Source organism: Zingiber officinale, chromosome 5A (genome assembly GCF_018446385.1).
Source record: "Zingiber officinale cultivar Zhangliang chromosome 5A, Zo_v1.1, whole genome shotgun sequence".
In the NCBI taxonomy this organism is placed as follows: Eukaryota; Viridiplantae; Streptophyta; class Magnoliopsida; order Zingiberales; family Zingiberaceae; genus Zingiber; species Zingiber officinale.
In genome coordinates, this window is record NC_055994.1 from 142,354,763 (window position 1) to 142,374,424 (window position 19,662).

Here is a 19,662-nt window from a genome sequence, read left to right on the forward strand (position 1 = left end):
GAGTTAATCTATTTTGCATATCCTACGATTATCTTGCCTAAATTATATATGAACAGTGCATAATTTAATCGAAAATCAAACACTCAGAGGCAGAAAACTTGCTCTGATACTAATTGTTGGCGCGGGGAGTTCCGTTCTGTGTAAATCCCCAGTACAAAAATTTGTACGAGCACAGAACCTTTCCTAGCAACCCACATGCTCGATCAGACATGTGTTTGATCAATCAAGCAAGTTCTTGATTGATCAAAGCGCACCTTGATCGAAGCATAAGATCGTTGGCCTCTTGTGTTGGTGTTCAGGATCCATACAAAAAAAAATAAACTAATTGCGCTGCGGAATAAGAATTAGTTATACTTTTCCTCGTATGCTAAGACCTTTTGATCTTCTGCTGGGCGTCGTGTGGGCGACGATCTACCAAGACAAAACCACCTGACTCCTTGTTTCCAATCTTTCGGCCACCAAAAGATGCTAGAATAGGATTCCTCCTCTTATTCTTCTCCTCCAAGCAACCGGCCACAAAGTAAACTCTTCTCCAAAGGGGCGCCGACCTTAATGAAGAAGGGAAAGATGCCGCCGGCCCTAGGGAAAGAAGCAAGGGGAAAATAAGAGAGGAGGGGCGTCGGTCAGAAGAGAATAAAAGAGGATTCTTAGATTAGTTTTTGGGCACCACCCTCTCTTCTTTTATAATCTTTGCTGGCGGCTAAAAAGGAAATATTTTAACAAAATTCTGTTTTAAATAAAATTTCCCTTTTATTCCTATTGTGGATGGTTACAAAAAAAAGGAAAGATTTTAACAAAATTTAAATCTCTCTTTTAAACCATTGTAAATAGCTATAAAAGGAAATATTTTAACAAAATTCTGTTTTAAATAAAATCTCCCTTTTATTCTTATTGTCGTCGGCCCCTTGCATGAGCACCAAGCAAGGCTTGGCCGACCCTTATCTTGGGCACCATGCAAGGTTTGGCCGGCCTTATGCTTGGGCAATAAGCAAGGCTTGGCCAACCCCTTACTTGGGTAAGAAGTAGGGCTTGGGTGGATGTGAGGTTTTATATATATAGAGGTTACAATAGGGACCGAGAGGAGGAATTAGTTTTGGCCTCCTGATGGACTTGAGCTTCCTGTGTTCAAACCGAACACTCAACTCAAGTTCATCAATAATAACCCATACCAATAAAGAGTCATTATTGAACTACCGCATCAATCCCATATTACAATATGAGTTCCTACTTATCATGAGTGCGTTAATCTCCCTGTGTTTAAGATATCGTATGTCCGTTAATTAAATAAGTTATTGACAACTCATTTAATTAACATCCAACTCCATGAGTAGTACCACTCAACTTTATTATCATGTCAGACTAAGTCCACCTGCAGGGTTTACATGATAATCCTTATGAGCTCCTCAAGGGGACATCATCAACCTAAATAAATAGGACACAGTTTCCCTTTATAATCAACAACACACCATATAAATGGTACTATCTCCTAACTTATCGGGCCTATTGATTTAACGAATAAATCTCACCCATTGATAAGTTAAAGAAATAAATACTAAGTATATGTGTTTGTTATTATATCGGGATTAAGAGTACGCACATTCATAATAATAGAGGTTCTGTTCTTTTATATAGTCAGTATAAATCGAACAACCTCAAATGGTCCTGCTCAATACACACATAGTGTACTAGTGTAATTATATAGTCAAGACAAACTAATACCAAATTACACTACAACTTTTCCAATGGTTTGTCCCTATCCATCTTGGTTGTGAGCTACTATTTATAATTTATAAGGAACCGATAACATGATCTTCTGTGGCACCACACACCATGTTATCTACAATATAAATTAAATGGACAACTGCATTGACATATATATAAATATAAAATGCAGACATTTGACCAAATTAATTCTCATTTCAAAATATCTCAAAAACAGATGTTCATACAAAAGCTAGACTTATAGTATACATCCCAACAAACATAAGGTTCATTAAACACGAGAATGTGAAATAAGTAATCAATATATCAAGCAAAATGATAGCATATAGTATTAGCAAGAGCACAAGTTCATGTAGAATAAAAAATTTATCCGGAAGACACTTTGAGTGCAATTCAACCCTAACTAGGGAGAGGGGTGAATAGACGGTCTCACCTAATCTGTGTTATTTTGTGAATATTAACTAAATTATTTCTCCAAATGCACTAGTTTATGGATCTCAAACTATGAGATTTGTTCTCCATGTGTGTCATTCCTCATATCTCAAGATGATATGTTCTCTATCCACATGTGTCATTCCATGGGTACCTTAAGATGGATTTATTCTGTCTTTATGTTCCTCATTCTATGGAGACCTCACATAAGATCAATTCTCTCTTTGCATGCTTCATTTAGTGACGACTTCTAGATGGATTACTTGTCTTCACGTGCATCATGTTACATAGACCTCAAGATGGATATGACAAAATCCTTGTTTGTATTAGTCATTTTGTGGACCCCAAGCTACATTAGTCCTCTCTCTGCCTGCATATTCTAAGGACATCTCATCCTCTCTCTGTGCTTGTCATTCTCTGCGATATATAAGTTGAATGTATTTGTAATGAATTGCTTTTTATATCTGAACTAGCTTTAGGAGGAGCGTCAAGGAGTAATGTATCAATATGCAAGGGGTAATCTCCTATTCATCAATAATATATAAAGCTATAGAAGCCTATATAAGTTTAATGATTTCTTTCATTAAGGATCCCATTATCAGAGACCAGTACAGGTATCTCTGTTGTAAGTGGGACAAGCAGGATTCGATATACTAGTTTGTAACATCTTATACACTCACATTTACTCATTTGAAGATGACTGTCTAATCCTATCGTTCTTGATCATACATGAAGACGTGAGATGCAACCTGAAAACCTTCATTCAGTTAGAAGTGTAGCTTATGATTGCTATATTAGAGGCGTTACAAGAGTTAAACATCTTGTTAGTAGCTGTCCTGATGTTACCAAATGCTCAAAAATACTTGAAACAACTTTGCCAATTTTTAATGGATTATTTGATGACTGATAAGCTGTGAAATGATTGAAAGATGAGCAACAAGAGGATCATGACCATAGAGTTTTCAAGCAAGAAGGCTAGAATAAGTTCAAGTGTCATGGCAAACACCATTGAGAAATTTGAGATGCAAGCTTCTATTGATGCTTTGAGAATAATAGTGCTGGAATAAGTGCAAGAACTTTTCTCTCATTCACTTCTCAATATGGAGGCCACTTCGTTCATATATGTGTTAGTGGCTATGACCATGGATCCAACAATGCATGGACATAACTATTGCACAGATGATGCATTGTGCTGATATTTGATTCTACGTGAACGACATTTGTAATATGTTAAAATTGTTACTCTTGATCAGTAGAGAGGAAAGAGGGTAAATAATGGCATATAGAAATTTTTAATAGAGATGTTTAGGAAACAATAAGCAGGAAAAAGTACAAGAATTGCGCAATGTGCTCAAAGGATTTTATTTCTATGATAGACATGTCATCTCCTTTTCAATTGTAATACTAACTTAGTTTTGGATGAAGCAGAAGCAATTTCGAAGTTGGATCTCAGATTGTTCTTTTATAAAGCATGGTTTAATTCATTTTGTGAATATATTCTCATTAAAATAACTGGTTGTGTTTTTGCATGATTTCGTGAATTATTGCAACTATAACAATTGATTTTGATTGTTCACTCAGTGCAACTAATCAAGTTTTGGATGGAAAGCCAGTCTTCTCACGCACTGCTATGTGTATAAAACTTGTTATTTTATATTATAATGATTATGATAGTTTTTCCTTAAAAGTTGTTTGCCTTGGTTAATTAATAGGTTCAAGAAAAGCTTACTGTTGCTGAATATAAGGAGTTCATAGATCTTATGGAGGCATTAAAATCCAAGAAAATAAAAACCATACATTTGTTGGAGTCCATTGCAAAGTTATTTTCCAGTCCTGGCCGATACTGTCTTCTCAGCAGGTAATTTCACTTAAATCTGTTGCTTCAAAACAACATTAAAATTTAATATTTATATATATATATGTGTAATATATGATTGTTTCATCATGCTGTTAATGGTAAATTGATTCGTGTGAAAATACTTTTATGCATGATGCTGTAACTCTTCATTATTAGAATATAATCTTAAACTAGGCCACCTTGTCATCCTGTATGTAATGACTGGATGCATGGTTTTACAAAACTCTGTAACTGGCTATGCATTTGGTGCCAATACTCTAAAGCATGGAATTTTTTTGCATGGTTTTAATTTTTATTTAATTGCTTTGTAGCTGGTGTCAACACTCAGAAGCTTGGAAAATGTTTAAATATTTGATGTTAAATTGACTATATAAAGGTCTCTACCTTATTGTTTGTGGAATTTTATATTTCAGGAGTATGTATTTTTCATCTGCATCTATTTATCGAATGAGCAATTTAACATGGGCTCATTAGAATTTTTACCAAATTGAATTAAAACACTTTGATTGAAATTTTACCTATGTGGATGTTGCACAATCGAGATGTTTAACTGTTGTATCATTGACACGATCAAAGCATCTCATTGTAACATGAAGATGCTAGCATTCGACAATAAGAAAAAGAGCTTGTCATTACAAACAATGAGTGAGGATGACTGAGGAGGTCGATGATATGACATTTTTTTTTGGGGGGGGGGTGGAGTTGGTTTATGAAATAATAACTAGCAGAGGGACAGTGACTAGGTTTTCAATCACATATTTTATTAATTTTCCAAACAATTTTAAAAAACTTAAAAAATATCATCTTAAAATTTAAACCTTGAAAATATTTACAACTCTTGTAAAATTAATAATTTTAAAAATTATTTTCAACAACTACTATAGAATTAATTCAAATTTTTATTTAGCTATTAACAGTTCACCATAATCAAAATCAAAATTTGTTTAATCCTTAACTAATTTTAATATTGTTGGAAATTAAAAAATTGTATTATTTAAAAAATTTATAAAATACTTGAGTTTCTAACCCAAATTATTTTGATCTCTATGTTATCTTATCACTTTGACCTGATCTCTAGCCTTCAGTATTGATACCAAATTGATACTGAATAATGAGGAAGTGAAAATTAAAAGTATTTTAATGGACTAACAAAATTCCTTTTAAGTAACAAACACGATAAAAGGTCACCAACACCCAAGTTTAACTTCACTAAGGGATACAGAAACTCACCACCCTCAAAATGCATAAACTTTGATGTAAACCAGAAATAGACTCACTACTCAAGGATAAATCCAGGAGATACAAAAGAATAGAAGAGAAACTCAAATATTTTTTGAAATTACCACTAAGCTCTTTTCTCACTGCAAAACATCAAAATAAATATTAGTGCATAAAACAACCCTCCATGTATAGGGTAGTACGAAATTTATTTATTCACTACTCATAATTAAGCTCTTTAATGCTTTCATTGGCCAAGAAGATAAGCTAAATTAACTCTCCTTTTGAATTTGCAAACTAGACCATTTATTAAAGAAACAACCATAAGTTTTTATTAGAAAATGCTTTTGACTTGTTTTAATCCTTTGAAAATTTAAATGGTTGAGCTCTTTAATGCTCTCCTTGGTCAAAAAGATAATCTAAATTAACTCTCCCTTTTTAAATTGAACTAGACTATCTATTAAAGAAATAAGCCTAACTTTTCAATGCTTTTGACTTGTTACAAAATCTGTTAAATGGTTGAGCTTTCTTCACATAGAGAAACCCCCCTTCACTCTTTAACATTCAATTCGGGACACTCAATCAAGTTGGGCCACTTGCTGGTTTGGAAAATGGGCTTGCAACTAATTAGGCCCATAAGTTGTAGGTAATACCATAGGATTAGCAAGATTCATAAGAGTTGATTGTAGCACATTTGATACCTCTCTATCAATTAGAAACTTAATTTCTTCCCTTGACAAATTTAAATTTTTGAATTTGAATTTCTTGCTCTAGGGGGAGCTTAGGTGTAGGAGAAGTCTAACATAGGTCCATTTAGGGGTGTAAATGAACCAAGCCGCTCATGAGCTATTCGAAGCTCGATTATAAAAGCTCGTTTGAGCTCGTTTAATGAGGCTCATTAAGATAAACAAACCAAGCTCAAGATTCACAATATTCGTCTCGTTAGTTCATGAACATGCTCGTTAAGCTCATGAATCAACTTTTAAATAAAAAAATAATAGTTTTGATATTAAATTTATAGATTTTACACTCTACTTATGAAACATATAGACAAATATATTAAATTTATTTATTAGAATAAAATTATAAATTTTAATAAGAATATTATAATTTTATCTAAATATATAATTTAGTTTTTAATGAATATTTAAATTTATAATTTATATTTATTAAACTCGTTTAGGCTCGATAAAAGCTCGAATAAGTTCATTAGCTATGAATATATTCGTTAAATAAAGCTCGAGCTCGGCGCGATTATAAACGAGCCAAACTCAAACATTCAAGAGTTCGGCTCGGCTCGATTACACCCCTAGGTCCATTTCATGATTTACCTAACTTGAATATATTGACAAACATTAAAAAAATGAGAGATTATTAGTGCAATTGGACCCTCAATGATTAGAATCAATCTACATGGTCAGAGTTTAAATTAGGATATATATTATATTTAATATGTGTATTTCAATTGAGTAGGACTTATTGGAGAAGCACATGGATATGACTTGGTGGAGCTTAGGGGGCCAAAAGACGAGAGCATTAGAGCACAATTGTGTCAATGGAGGCGAACGACATATGTAGAGCATGAAGGATGACATGTGGAACTAGCCGAGCGCTTGGGTGCATTTGAGAGACTAGAAGCATGACAATAGATGACCTTGTGGTGAAGTGGTTGCAAGGTAAACTCTTGGTGTGGTGAGAGTTGAGAGACATGTATGTACCTTGTAGCGACAATAGGACCGTTGTTGTCGCTAGAATGGGGGAGGGGGTTGAATAGAGATTTTTATTTCGTTAATCACGTTCTTGTCTATAATTGTTAGTGCAACGAAAAATAAAAAGATGAAACACAAAAGGTGAATGCAAGCATACGACACCTTGATTCTACGTGGTCCGAAATCCCAAGTTCCTACTCCACGGCCTATGGTCTATTGCAGTCACCACTTTCTCCTTGTCGTACACCTTCTAAAGGTGGAGAAACCTCTTACAATATTTGTTCTTACAAGCAACACAAACGAGAATATAAAAGATACAAATGAAGATAAATACAATGGAAATAAACAATTTTACAAAAGAATCTTTGCTTTCCTCGTTTTCTTGTTGCTTTCTAAAGGCTCTAGACTGCAGCAACACTCACCCACGAGCCCTCAAGCATCAATGTCTCGAAATCTCCACAAAACCCTCTTTTATAGGGTTGCTGGTTGTAACTGAATCTTGCTCATCAATCGACTACTTACACCTTCCTAGTTGGCCTCTCACTATTAGTTGACTGCTCGCCATCAATCCATTATTTTCTCTTCATCAGTCAACTACTCTGCTAGAATTTGAGTGTTACTATGGCTTTATCCACTAAATGGCTCTGTTCGACTCAGCATTTTGGCTGAGTAGCTCTTTACCAATTGATTGACTTTCATTAATCGATTGCCTTAATCGACTAAATTTTTTTTTGTGATGTTTCACGATTAGCTTATTTGATTGTACTAGCCAACTCCATGTCATCGCTAGTCAATTGTGTCGTTATTGATCGAGAATTCCTATATCACTAGACTGTTCTGCCAAGTGCTTTGGTCAATTATAACCCACTTAACTTCTTTTTCCACCATCAAACATATTGATTAAATATTGAAACCCAACTCGAGCTTGGTCAACCTTGACCGTTGATTGCACCAACACCTACGAGAGGGTATATTTTAATTCAGGTGGACTTGACCATTAGGATGGTCACAACCAATGATTCAATCTATTGAAGAGTGCTTTTAATTGATTGGTGGTTGAGTCAATTTAGTAGCCGACTTAAGTACTCCAGCTAGCAAACAAAATGGTGAACTTGGATTCAATTTGGTGATATGAAATTTGGTTTGAGTTGATTAAAGAGTTGACTCAAGCTAAGCAAACAACAAATAGAATATACATTCTGTTCATGGTTGAGTCAATCAGCGACCCAACTAATTAGGGATATAAAACATCCAATCAATTGAATATGAACTAGAAAAGTTTAAGAGAACTATTGATGGGAAAAAGTTGCATAACTACAGTCAAATGATGTTAGGTTGCAATATTAGTTAACTAATAGTGGAATCTGGTCAACTGATCGACATCATAATAGAACCATAACTAGTAGCTGAAAGTTTTGGAAGGGCTATTTAAAGGGGTGAACTGGAGTTGCTTAGAGTTAATGCTTATTGGTACATTTTAACTCTCTAAGCTCATTATAAATTCTCTTTCTGTCATTGTAAAGCCTCAAATTTTGTAAGAGTTTTCTTCACCTCATGGATGTCTTTTGGGAGTGATTCGTTGAAGGATTATAGGCTCTGGAATAAGAACGAGAATACGGAACCACGTAAACTTCCATATTAACATTGATACTCCCGTTGCATATTTGTCCGTGTGCTATCATTGCAAGTAGAATCTATATTACCACCCCCGACCTTTCAGCCATTGCATCATAATTAGTCCTAACATTTGTCACTATCTTTACTCAATAGACTCCACCCTAATTGAAATTGATTTTAACTCAACCCTAAAACCTAATATTGATTTGATTTAGCTTAATAAGTCATTTAAAATTTTTTAAAATAATTTAATACATAAAAAATTTAAATAGAATAAAATTATCTAATAAGGTTATTGTAGTTATACAAATAAATTAAAATTTAATTTTATGCTTAAAATCCAAAATTTTCATTAATGAATCAAGTTTGAGTTGAGTTATATTAAATAAGTCATTTTTAATACAAAAAAATTTAAATAGAATAAAATTATCTAGTAAGGTCATATGCAGTTATAAAAACTCATTCAAATTTAATTTTATGCTTAAAATATAAAATTTTCATGAATGAATCAAGTCCAAGTAGAGTTATAAAATTTAATTTTTATAGGATTTATACAATATAATTAAATGATATTTGGTTACAAATTTTAAAATCTAATTTAAATCAAATATAATATTTTACATCTTATAATCTAAAGAAAGACTCAAATCTCTCTATTTATTGTGCATTTTAACAAGTGCACTTATGTGAAAGAAGTAAAAAATAAATAAATCCAAAGAATGAAATTTTGAATTATTTAATTACATCCAATAGTTTTGTTTAAATTTATCAAATAAAATTTAGAAAACAAAATAATATTTAATGCTCAAAGTCTTATCAAATTTTAAACACAATTACACAAATACATAGAAATATATGTTTATTTTAAAAGTGAAGTGAGAGTGATTAATTAGCTCGATTTATAATTAACTAAAAGGTAATATGTTTAAACTAAAAGTTCATGAACTATTCAAAACTTATACTTCATAAATTATATGCAATTATTTATAGCTAATATTGTTGCATGAAGATATGATTGTTGCATGTCTGATTCATGCTCTCTAGAACCCTTAATATTGTCTGTCCCACGAATTGCTTTGTTGATTGCTGACTTGGACCCATTAATCAACTGGTTCACACCATTGACTAATCTGCTTTAATAATTATCCAATCTAATGGTTGTAGCTTGTTGGCATTGTCTCACTGTAGCATCAATTGTGTCGACCGACCACCATCAATCGATTGGTCTTAGTCAACTTGGATCGTTTCCCTTGGATTACGATCGACTCCGGTGTCGACTACTTCATCTGCGGTCCATCAATTGATTGTTCATAGCTATTAGTCAATTGATCAACAGAGAGTGGATCCATTTTCAGTCAATTGATCAACGGATGATTGTCGACTACTTCTTGCTTGTTTCTGAGTCAACTAACTAGTTGACTCAGCCACTAGTCAATTGGTCAACATTTTTAGTTTACTGACATTTTTTCTATAACCTATCTAATGAGTGGATCCATCTAGAATTAAAATTATCCTCGACTCATCCGTAGAGGTCACTCCACTTGCAACTCACACGAAGTCTTACCATGCCATAAGGTCTTCTCATGTTAAAATATTCGTCTCTCGGATATACTGAGCTTGAGCCCTCAGCTCACTTCACTTGCCATCCTTCACATTCACTTGCGCACTTCACCCCCTCGATAGCAATGTTCTCATACTCCTTATCCTATAGTCTCTCGGATGTCTTATACCATCATTCTTTGACCTCCATGGATTTTGTGCTCTCAAGCACTTTATATATTTTGCTCAAGTCCTGAACAACTTCACACATAAGCCTAATTTAAACTTAGTCATACTCATCAAAACTATGATCAAACCTGATTCTCAAAGGGACTAATGTTCTAGCAGAGACAATATGCAAGAAAACATTTACATTGAAGATAACATGTAATAACATAAGATAAATAAATAAATACCACATAACAAAACATGCATTTTATTCCTTTCTCAAAGTAACAAATCAAATTTATAGTGTAAATGAAACCCTAAAGAATATAAAGTGCTAAACAAAATATTTCTTTTGATAAAATAAAATACAAAAAGATGTATATTGACAAATAGTAAATGAGAGGAATAATAAATTTAATCCAAGAATTAAATATGTTCCATAGGGCTTTACTTAATTATATGTTAATAAGTCTCAATATGTATATCATTTATAAATAACCAAACATGAATTTGTATTCAACTTATTTCACATGTGTTTACAATAAAAAATTCACTAAGAAGTGAACCACTACCAATTAGATCCTTAGAGTTGATAGTTTCATTTGACATGAGTTAACTCACTAGTGATGTACAGTAATATAGCATCATAGCTAGAATAAATATAATCATAGGTGACCCATGCTATCATGTATTTATGGGGCAACCAAAAGTTGTGATAAAAAGCTATTTTTTTTTTGGTTAAGTAAAATTTATAGCACGAATCAGAGTACAAAAACTGGTCTTTAGGAGTTCCTCATGTCTGACGAAGCATCATATTAGAGAAAACACCCAGGGACCGGTAATGAATTTGCACAGACTTGAAGATCCTTTCAATGTCTCATTGTCCCTCACCAAAGAAACTTCTATGTCGATCCTTCCATACAAAATGAATCATAGATGCAAGGCAAGATGGTGAGCCTTAGATTTTTAATAAGTTTGTTCCCTTTAGGGTTGTGACCTTTAAGTGGTATTCCACTTGTAAAAAACTAGGCTCAGAATTTTAGTACTTATTTCACCACTTATAACAAGTGTTTGTTCCTTTTAGGGTTGTCACCATACCTTTAAGTGTTATTCCACTTTAAATTTTCACATTACATAGTATATATTATATTAGTAGTATGTGTATTTTAAAGCACTAATCTATGTCATCATTTAATTTCATTTTTACTAATTTAAAAATACAATAAATGAGGGCTTCAAGAGCTAAGTGGTAACAGGGTAATAAGCATACAAGTAATAGAGTTAAACCAATCTTGAATACAAATGGTGTAGCTTAAACAATGCATATGAATAGTCAAGTATTATATCATTATATGATTAAGTTATTTTTTAAACTTTCGTCCCTCAAATGAAATCCCAATGAAAGTCCACATGATATAAAACATGAAAAATTATCAATAAATATCCAATAGTTAAATCCCAAATTTTAATTCATTTAACACCTATTCCATTGGTTAATCATCATTTAATATTCTTTATTATTAATAAAAACACATTCACAACATATTATACCATTTGTGTTTAAAGTTCTTTGTTCTTTTCTAATTTGTGCACTAGATCCATTGTTAAGGGATCAAAACGTAGATTTACCCACTTCAAATACGTATTGGGAAAATAATCAAAATTATGATGTCAGTGTGCTCCAGTATATGTGAATATAGGCATAAGAACAACTTAGAAAAGTTTTAAAATAATATTGAAAATGATAATAACATCAAAATATAAGGATCAATCAATACTCAAGAGACACAATTCCATTACCTCTTCTGGCTTGAGGTTGCCTTCATCGAGTTTATTGCCTTGTTTTTAAACATGTCACATTGTCACATAGCTCAATTGCCACTTGTAACTTGCCCACTGTTTGTCATTCATGAGATCAACAAAGGTGGGAAGGAAGTAGGGTATTTATAAGGAAGTTTTGTGAAATTTATAATTATTTTGATCTTTTATGATTAATATGGTAAATTTATAAAAATGGGCTGATGTGAATTTCTTTTATGTGCCTAGTTAAAAAGTTAATGATGCCCCACGAATAACATGAAGGCGAGGAGTTAGACAACATGGGTGCTTAGATGTTGAGTGAGAGCTCGAATGGGGGGCTTTGACATAACATAGATGTTTGGTGGCAAGAGGCATTAGAGCTCTCAGGTAAACAAAGTCATTGCAACAGGATAGTGTTTTCAGAACTTACAAGATGCATGCAAGCATAAGTGCATGAGATCAAGCAGTGAGTGAAGTTGGAGCTTAGGCATCGAATGATGTTGTAGCTCAGAAAACATTGTGGAGCATGGGGATAGTGGATAACAACTTTGATGTAAGAAATTAAACAACAATCAGTAAGTAGAGCTCAATGAGTCACAAGCCAAGTAGGTGGACAAGTTCCAATGTTGAACTAGGGAACGATGAGTTAAGTGATTGATGGGTTCCACGTGCGAGTCTGCGAGCTAGAGAGGAAGAAGAGAGTCAAATCATTAAATTCCCCTCTTTTCCTTTTTATATAAGACAAGTTAAACAAGGAATGAGATTTTTCTTCCTTTAATTTTCCCTTAATTTCATTTCCTTTCCCTTCTATCAACATCTAGTAAAAAATAGATATCTTTTCTCACTTTTGGTTCCTTCCATAAGTATTGGAAGAGGAGAGAAAGAGAGAAAAAATTAGAAGGATCAAATTAACATTGCATGTCTCGGGCAAAGGTTAAAGTTGTGATTTGCTCTCCTTTCCTCTTCATTCATCTCCCTTAAATACAAAATAATGGAAATCCCTTCAACCTCTCATCCTTCCCCTCTTTCCTTCCCGAATACCCTTTCTTCTTTTCCGTAGTCCTCTCATCAAGGTACACGCAACACTAAAATCTAATATGTGTTCTAATTTTGTTAGAGTATATGGTGGTCACTATACACTAAGGGTTATCAATTGTAGTATTTATCAGTTACATAACACATCCAATTCTCTATATGCTTTATCTATTGAGATAAACATGATTACAAATGAATAGTAAAGTAATCTAATTATTGCCAACTTATTTTTCTTCATACTTTCAGTAGTTTCAAAATAAATCTTTAATTCTATTTATATGCGACTTCATATCTTATTCTTAGTACTGCATCTAGTTTGTCTATATGCACAACTGATCTGTATTTGTTTGTTAGCCCAAGGTTTATTTTTCAAGTTTCACAGTTATTTCTCTTTCTTTTTTTTGGATAAGTAAAATGTATAGCATGTGTCAAAATGTACAAAATGAGGTTTTAGGAGCTATTCACGTCTGATGAAGTATCAGATCAGAATATACACCTAAAGACCTGTCTATATGGAGTTGTACACCTCTATATATCCTCTCAATATCCAACTGTCCCTCATCAAAGAAACTACAATTTCGGGCCTCCATATATAATGGATTATAGATGACAAGGCAAGATGACGTACCTTTGTTAAAGTCCTACCACGATAATACCGCCATAACTCCGCGATTGGGGGGCACATGAAGAATAGGTGCTTTTGCGTCTCCATCACTCAACCACAAAAAGTGCACTATCTGTCCTCCAAATAATCTTGTCGATCTTTACTAGGAAGTTGACTCTGCGCCAGCATCCAGAAAGTGACTGCATGACTGGTTGTAAGTAGGCCCTCCATACTATTAGGGCCCACGCCTTCTTGGGACTAGGTTGTCTGAAGAAGTCGTAAGCTCGGGTCACCCCATCATCCTGTACAAACCAATCTGCCAATCATCGACGAACAACCTTTGATGACCTAGCAATCGCTAATATGAGATCCTGTATCCCAAGCTTGCTCTACAGTTATTTCCGCTTGGTTTTCTACCCATGACATCAATGTCATACCCAAAGTTTGCTCGGCCGTGTAACTTTAGATCTGTGATTCTAATTTAGTAACCTAATTTTTTAGTGAATCTAATCATGTGCTCAAATTTTAGTCATGTTTTCAAATTGGGCAATCTAGTTTAACAGATAATGTTCTTTGGATGCTCTTGATTCATATTCTTGATTCGTACAACTAAACATATATAAGTGTCCAATATTTCTCTTATTATTCATATAATGCTTGTTTTACTGGATGTCAGTGCCTCCCACTAACAATTGGTTCATGTTGTTTTTTCAGTAACATGTAGTTTTCACAAGAGCTTTGCTTTTTTGCATAATCGATCTTGTGCATCTTTTACTTTATTTTTACACTATCACTTATTTTCTCAATTGCTTCCTAATAGGTTCAAGGATTTTGTTCCAACAAAATTTCATACTATCTATGATCAGCTACTTGGAAATTATGGTGCAAAGGTTGATACATGTAAGAATATGCCATCTGATTTGCTACTGTTTTCAGCCAAGTTTTGCTATACTTTATGTCAGCATGCTAACCTCTTCTTTAAGTATTTTTTTTCCTATTATCCTGACTTCATCAAATAGATTCATTATCAAGAATTGAATAGTATTGGTAATTAGATGTGTTAGAATCATTATCACTATCTTGTCCCAACCATTCGGGGCCATGTACATTATTCTTATCCCTTCATAAAGCTTTATGAAAAGCAATGTTGTTGTCAATATCCAAATCAATTAAATAATTCTATATTATAGTGACTAGTATTTCTTTAGCCCTTTATATCTTCCACTCCAATCAATTCAACTCTTCTAACTATAAAATGTATTTATCTTTGAATATGTTATCCCGTTTGGATGAGTTTCTTCTACTTTTATCCTTTGTCAGAGCTACACCAAATTAGTATTTGTATTTATCCTTAACATTTTCATCTTAACATTTTTCTTCTTGCTTACATTAACTTCTGTTGTTGCAACATTGATCCAATATAGCAGGTTATATCACAATCTCATAAAAGCCATCACAACTGTATAACACCCTATTACTTTGATAAGAATTTATTTTCTATGGCAATTCACTTGTCATGTAATATGTACTTTACATAGTAGTTGAAAAAAAAAACTTTATGAGAACACTAAATTTATTTTGTATTGTTCTTGACATTATATTCTAATTTTATTCGACATGAATATTAATAATAATAGTAGTAATTGTATAATTATATAATATAATTGTCAATGATACATAATCATAGCACAACATTAATATTTGATTAATAATATATAAAGTTATAAATAAGTTGTTTTCTAAGGGCTCCATTTTTATGGGGGGTTAAAATTGTTGATCAATCATATTTAACATGCTATTTGACCATATCCACTTTCTCCAAGAGAAGCACCTTCTAGATCAAATCACCCTTTTTGTTGGGTTGTGATTGCATTCCATGAACCATTTTTTCATTAAATAGAGATTTTTCAAATTTAATCAATGACAACAAACTATTTATGGACAAGGTCATCTATTTGTTTTTTCCAAATGAAATCTCTTATGAAAGTTACGGAACCAGTAAAATGACAACACCTCAACATGTGCTATTCTTTTTTTTATGTGAGGAAAAAACCTCTTTTGTTGTAGAATGCAAAGTGTTAAACTATGCAATAATGCCCACATCTACATTGATTCTTGTTCTTATGAAGGTGTTCACAATAACTTAGGTGTCAGAACAAGCTCATTGGATAAGTACTCTGCAAATTTTTGTATGAGTTCTCCATGGTCCCTCCTTTACCTCTATATATGTTTCGAAACGTCCCTAAATCTACTATTGAATAGGTAAACTTTTTTTTTTTTTACATCTTAAAATATCCTGACGTCTCGAAAGGAAATCTCTCAAAACTCATGCATCATTTCCAAAGTTTATTAAAGTGACCCATTAAGTTCTCAAAACAGTAAGCCACAAGTCGATGCCAAACACTTATCATTAAGGTTCAGAATTTATTCTCCTAAAAGAGAACAAAACAACTAACTAATGCGAAAGCGTGAACTAGGTCTTTGGGTTGTACTGTCATTGTCCTGAGCTTGCTCATTGGTCAAAGCCAACTATCCCCTTTGTCTCGACACCAGAAAAATCCATAATATTGAGTCTAAAGGCTCAACACGTTCAAACCATGATATGCAATAATTAATCCATGTAACCATGTATTCTAAAGGTAGACATATGTTAAACAATTCTAAACTTAACCTCTTGCATAGTATAGACATAAACATGGTTCTATCATTGTATCTAGTTTCATAACAACTTGCATGACATAAACATAAACACTTTGTTAAGCAACATATATCCGATCATATGTACTAAAATAAATCATGTTAACCTCAAACTTGAACTCAAACATTCGTATAACATAGACATAAACATGGATTTTCATATTAGAACATATGTTAAACCGTTTTAACCTTAACTACTTGCATACACATAAACATGATTTTTCTATAAAAGAAACATATGTTAAATAATTTTAACCTTAACTCTTTGCATAGCATGAACATAAACATGAACATTTTGTTTGGGCTTAGTTGCATGTAGTGGCACCATAACTTAGGTGTTTGATCAAACACTTCCTCTAGCATTAGGTTGGTAGGGATCCGAACCTCGAAATGAAAACCACTACCCATACATAATTTTGGGGAAGCTCTCGAGGCATAGGTCCCCGGTTCATAACTAACCCATAGGGGTCTGAATTTGGGAACGAAAACCCCTACTCATACATGGTTGTTGGCAAGCTCCTCGGGCTCGCCCGGTTCATAACTCAACCCATAGTCTTGGCAAGCTCCCTGGGCTCGCCCAGATCATAACTTAACTCTTGATAAGTCTTGGTAAGGTCCCCGAACTTAGGTCCCCGGTTCATAACTCCACCTATACGTGAACGTAACATTGCCGCCGACATCTTGCGTACATATTAATTATTTACTTAACCGTATACATGCACACATGACATTTTATCATAAGATCCATAACATGGACAAACATAAATTCCGAATCCATAGCAATTGTTTACAAGTTCATAAACATACATGACATATTATCATAAAATCAATCACATACATATTCATAAATTCCGAACTAATCTAACATACTAAGTTACCAAGGACATGATTGAATTCATAGTATACTAACCCATACAAACCGAAATTAACTAATATGCTAAGTTATCAAAGACATGACTGATTCCATGGCACATTAAATCATAAAATTCAAAATTAAACTAACATGCTAAGTTATCAAAAACATGGCTGATTTCATAACATATTAAACCATAAAAAAAACCGAGATCAAACTAACCTGCTAAGTTATCAAAGAAAACACGACTGATTTCATAGCATACTAAAACATATAATTGAAACTAACATACACACTAAGTTACCATAACATGGTTTAGTTTATAGCATCCAAAAACATAGAACCAAACTAACATAACATACTAAATTATCTTAAACATGGTTGAGTTTATAGCATACAAAAACATAGAACCGAAACTAACATAACATACTAAATTATCTTAAACATGGTTGAATTCGTAGCATACAAAAACATAGAACCGAAACTAACATAACATTATCTTAAACATGGTTAAATTCGTAGCATACAAAAGCATAGAACCGAAACTAACATAACATACTAAATTATCTTAAACATGGTTGAATTTGTAGCATATAAAAGCATAGAACCGAAACTAACATAACATACTAAATTATGAATTCGTAGCATACAAAAGCATAGAACCGAAGCTAACATAACATCCTGAATTATCTTAAACATGGTTGAATTCGTAGCATACAAAAGCATAGAATCGAAGCTAACATAACATACTAAATTATCTTAAACATGGTTGAATTCGTAGCATACAAAAACATAAAACCGAAACTAACATAACATACTAAATTATCTTAAACATGATTGTCCGTAATCAACATGGTGGAGTTTACCATACCTAAACATCATTATATGAACTGAATATTGCATAAAATAGTTCAGAACATGTCTTTTATATATATATATATATATATATATATATATATATATATGGTTCAACAACAGATATTAGATCATATAATTTTTTATATACATACTCGGATTTCATGTACCTTAAACAAATTTTATTCATTATTCGGATATGTATAAATTTATACATATGTGGAATTCAATGCTTAATCACCAAATATTTATATAAATTTTATACACCTTCGGATTTAGGGAGTTATATAAATTTTATACACCTATTGTGTGATTCAACACCAATATTAAATTATATAAATTTTATACACATTCGGAATTTATTCTAAAATTTCCTAAACGTAGGTGTCCTGAGATTTAAATCACATAATCCATAATTATCGTTAATAAACCTACATATTTAAATTAGACAACTTACTCTAATCATGCATGGAGTTAGTGGGGATTTCGGACACTACATGTTTGGCCTTGTATCGTTGGATAAGGAAGAAGCTGGTAACTGGGACAAATGGAAACTAAGTTATTGCTTGAATCCTCTTGGGTGTAAAATGTTGTATATAGATTGCATATCCTTGGCATCAGTACAATTGAATAACCACTGTCTTATTACACCCACTGCACTTTGTTACATCTAACATACCAACATATCCATTACATCTGGTAAATTCATAGTATTCCTACATATGCCAATGAAAACTCCAACGTACATAGTGAAGTCAAGGCTTTCTTATTGACTATTTTGTTTCTATCACCACTATATATTTGCAACATTATTTGCTCATTTTTATCAAATGCTAACTACAATACCTTGACGTTTTAGTAACATAAAAAATTTTAACACTATAAACGAGGTGTGAATTTAAGTCTATTTCCCCTCTTTTTCTGCATTATAAATACACTGGAAAGCTAATTTATGCTACTATTTTTTAATTATCTGCCCAGATAGTTGTTTCATTATGATTGGTCTTCTTTTAGTGCTTTTAATCTGCTTTTTGTTGCTGTTTATATTACTCTTTGATTAAGCATCTGAGTTCCATTGTCCTGCAGCTGAGCTGAATCCCGAGGCTTAAGAAGACTTGGTCGGCCATTTCTAGTTCTACCATTTTGTAGCTGCTCACTGTTCAGCTGTCTAGGTTCTTGCTTTATCAAAAAGTTCTACAACTTAATGTTTTCAATCATTTCAAGGGGAGAAATATTTGGATCTTGAAGAATCTAACTCTTGGACCGGCTAATTTTCTTGGACTGGATAATTTATTGTTTGTTTGGCTAGCCTGATGAGTAATCCTCTCCAAAAGAAACTCAGTGGTGCTGCAAGTATCAGTTCCATGAATTACGTATTGTAAATCATGTAGCAAACTATGCCTGACATATTCAAATATTAATCTACTCATTGCAACATTATCTTATACTATTTTTGTCAGCCAGTTTCTGACCGAACTAATATCTTTAATGGACCTGTCCATATCCTTTCTATGTTCCAAGTTCAATGCTACAATAAAAGATGCTGCTTGATATC

The 19,662-nt window shown here is 32.9% G+C and overlaps 1 protein-coding gene across 1 annotated transcript in view; it reads left to right on the top strand.

The window, feature by feature from the left end:
- The window catches only part of LOC121982170 (regulator of telomere elongation helicase 1 homolog), a 77,421-nt gene extending 57,759 nt beyond the window's left edge, over positions 1-19,662 (top strand). The window contains exons 23-25 of the mRNA XM_042535114.1: positions 3,867-4,012; positions 14,523-14,602; positions 19,194-19,662. Coding sequence (XP_042391048.1) covers positions 3,867-4,012; positions 14,523-14,602; positions 19,194-19,216 — 249 coding nt within the window. The 3' untranslated portion in view covers positions 19,217-19,662. The remainder of the gene's footprint in view (positions 1-3,866; positions 4,013-14,522; positions 14,603-19,193) is intronic.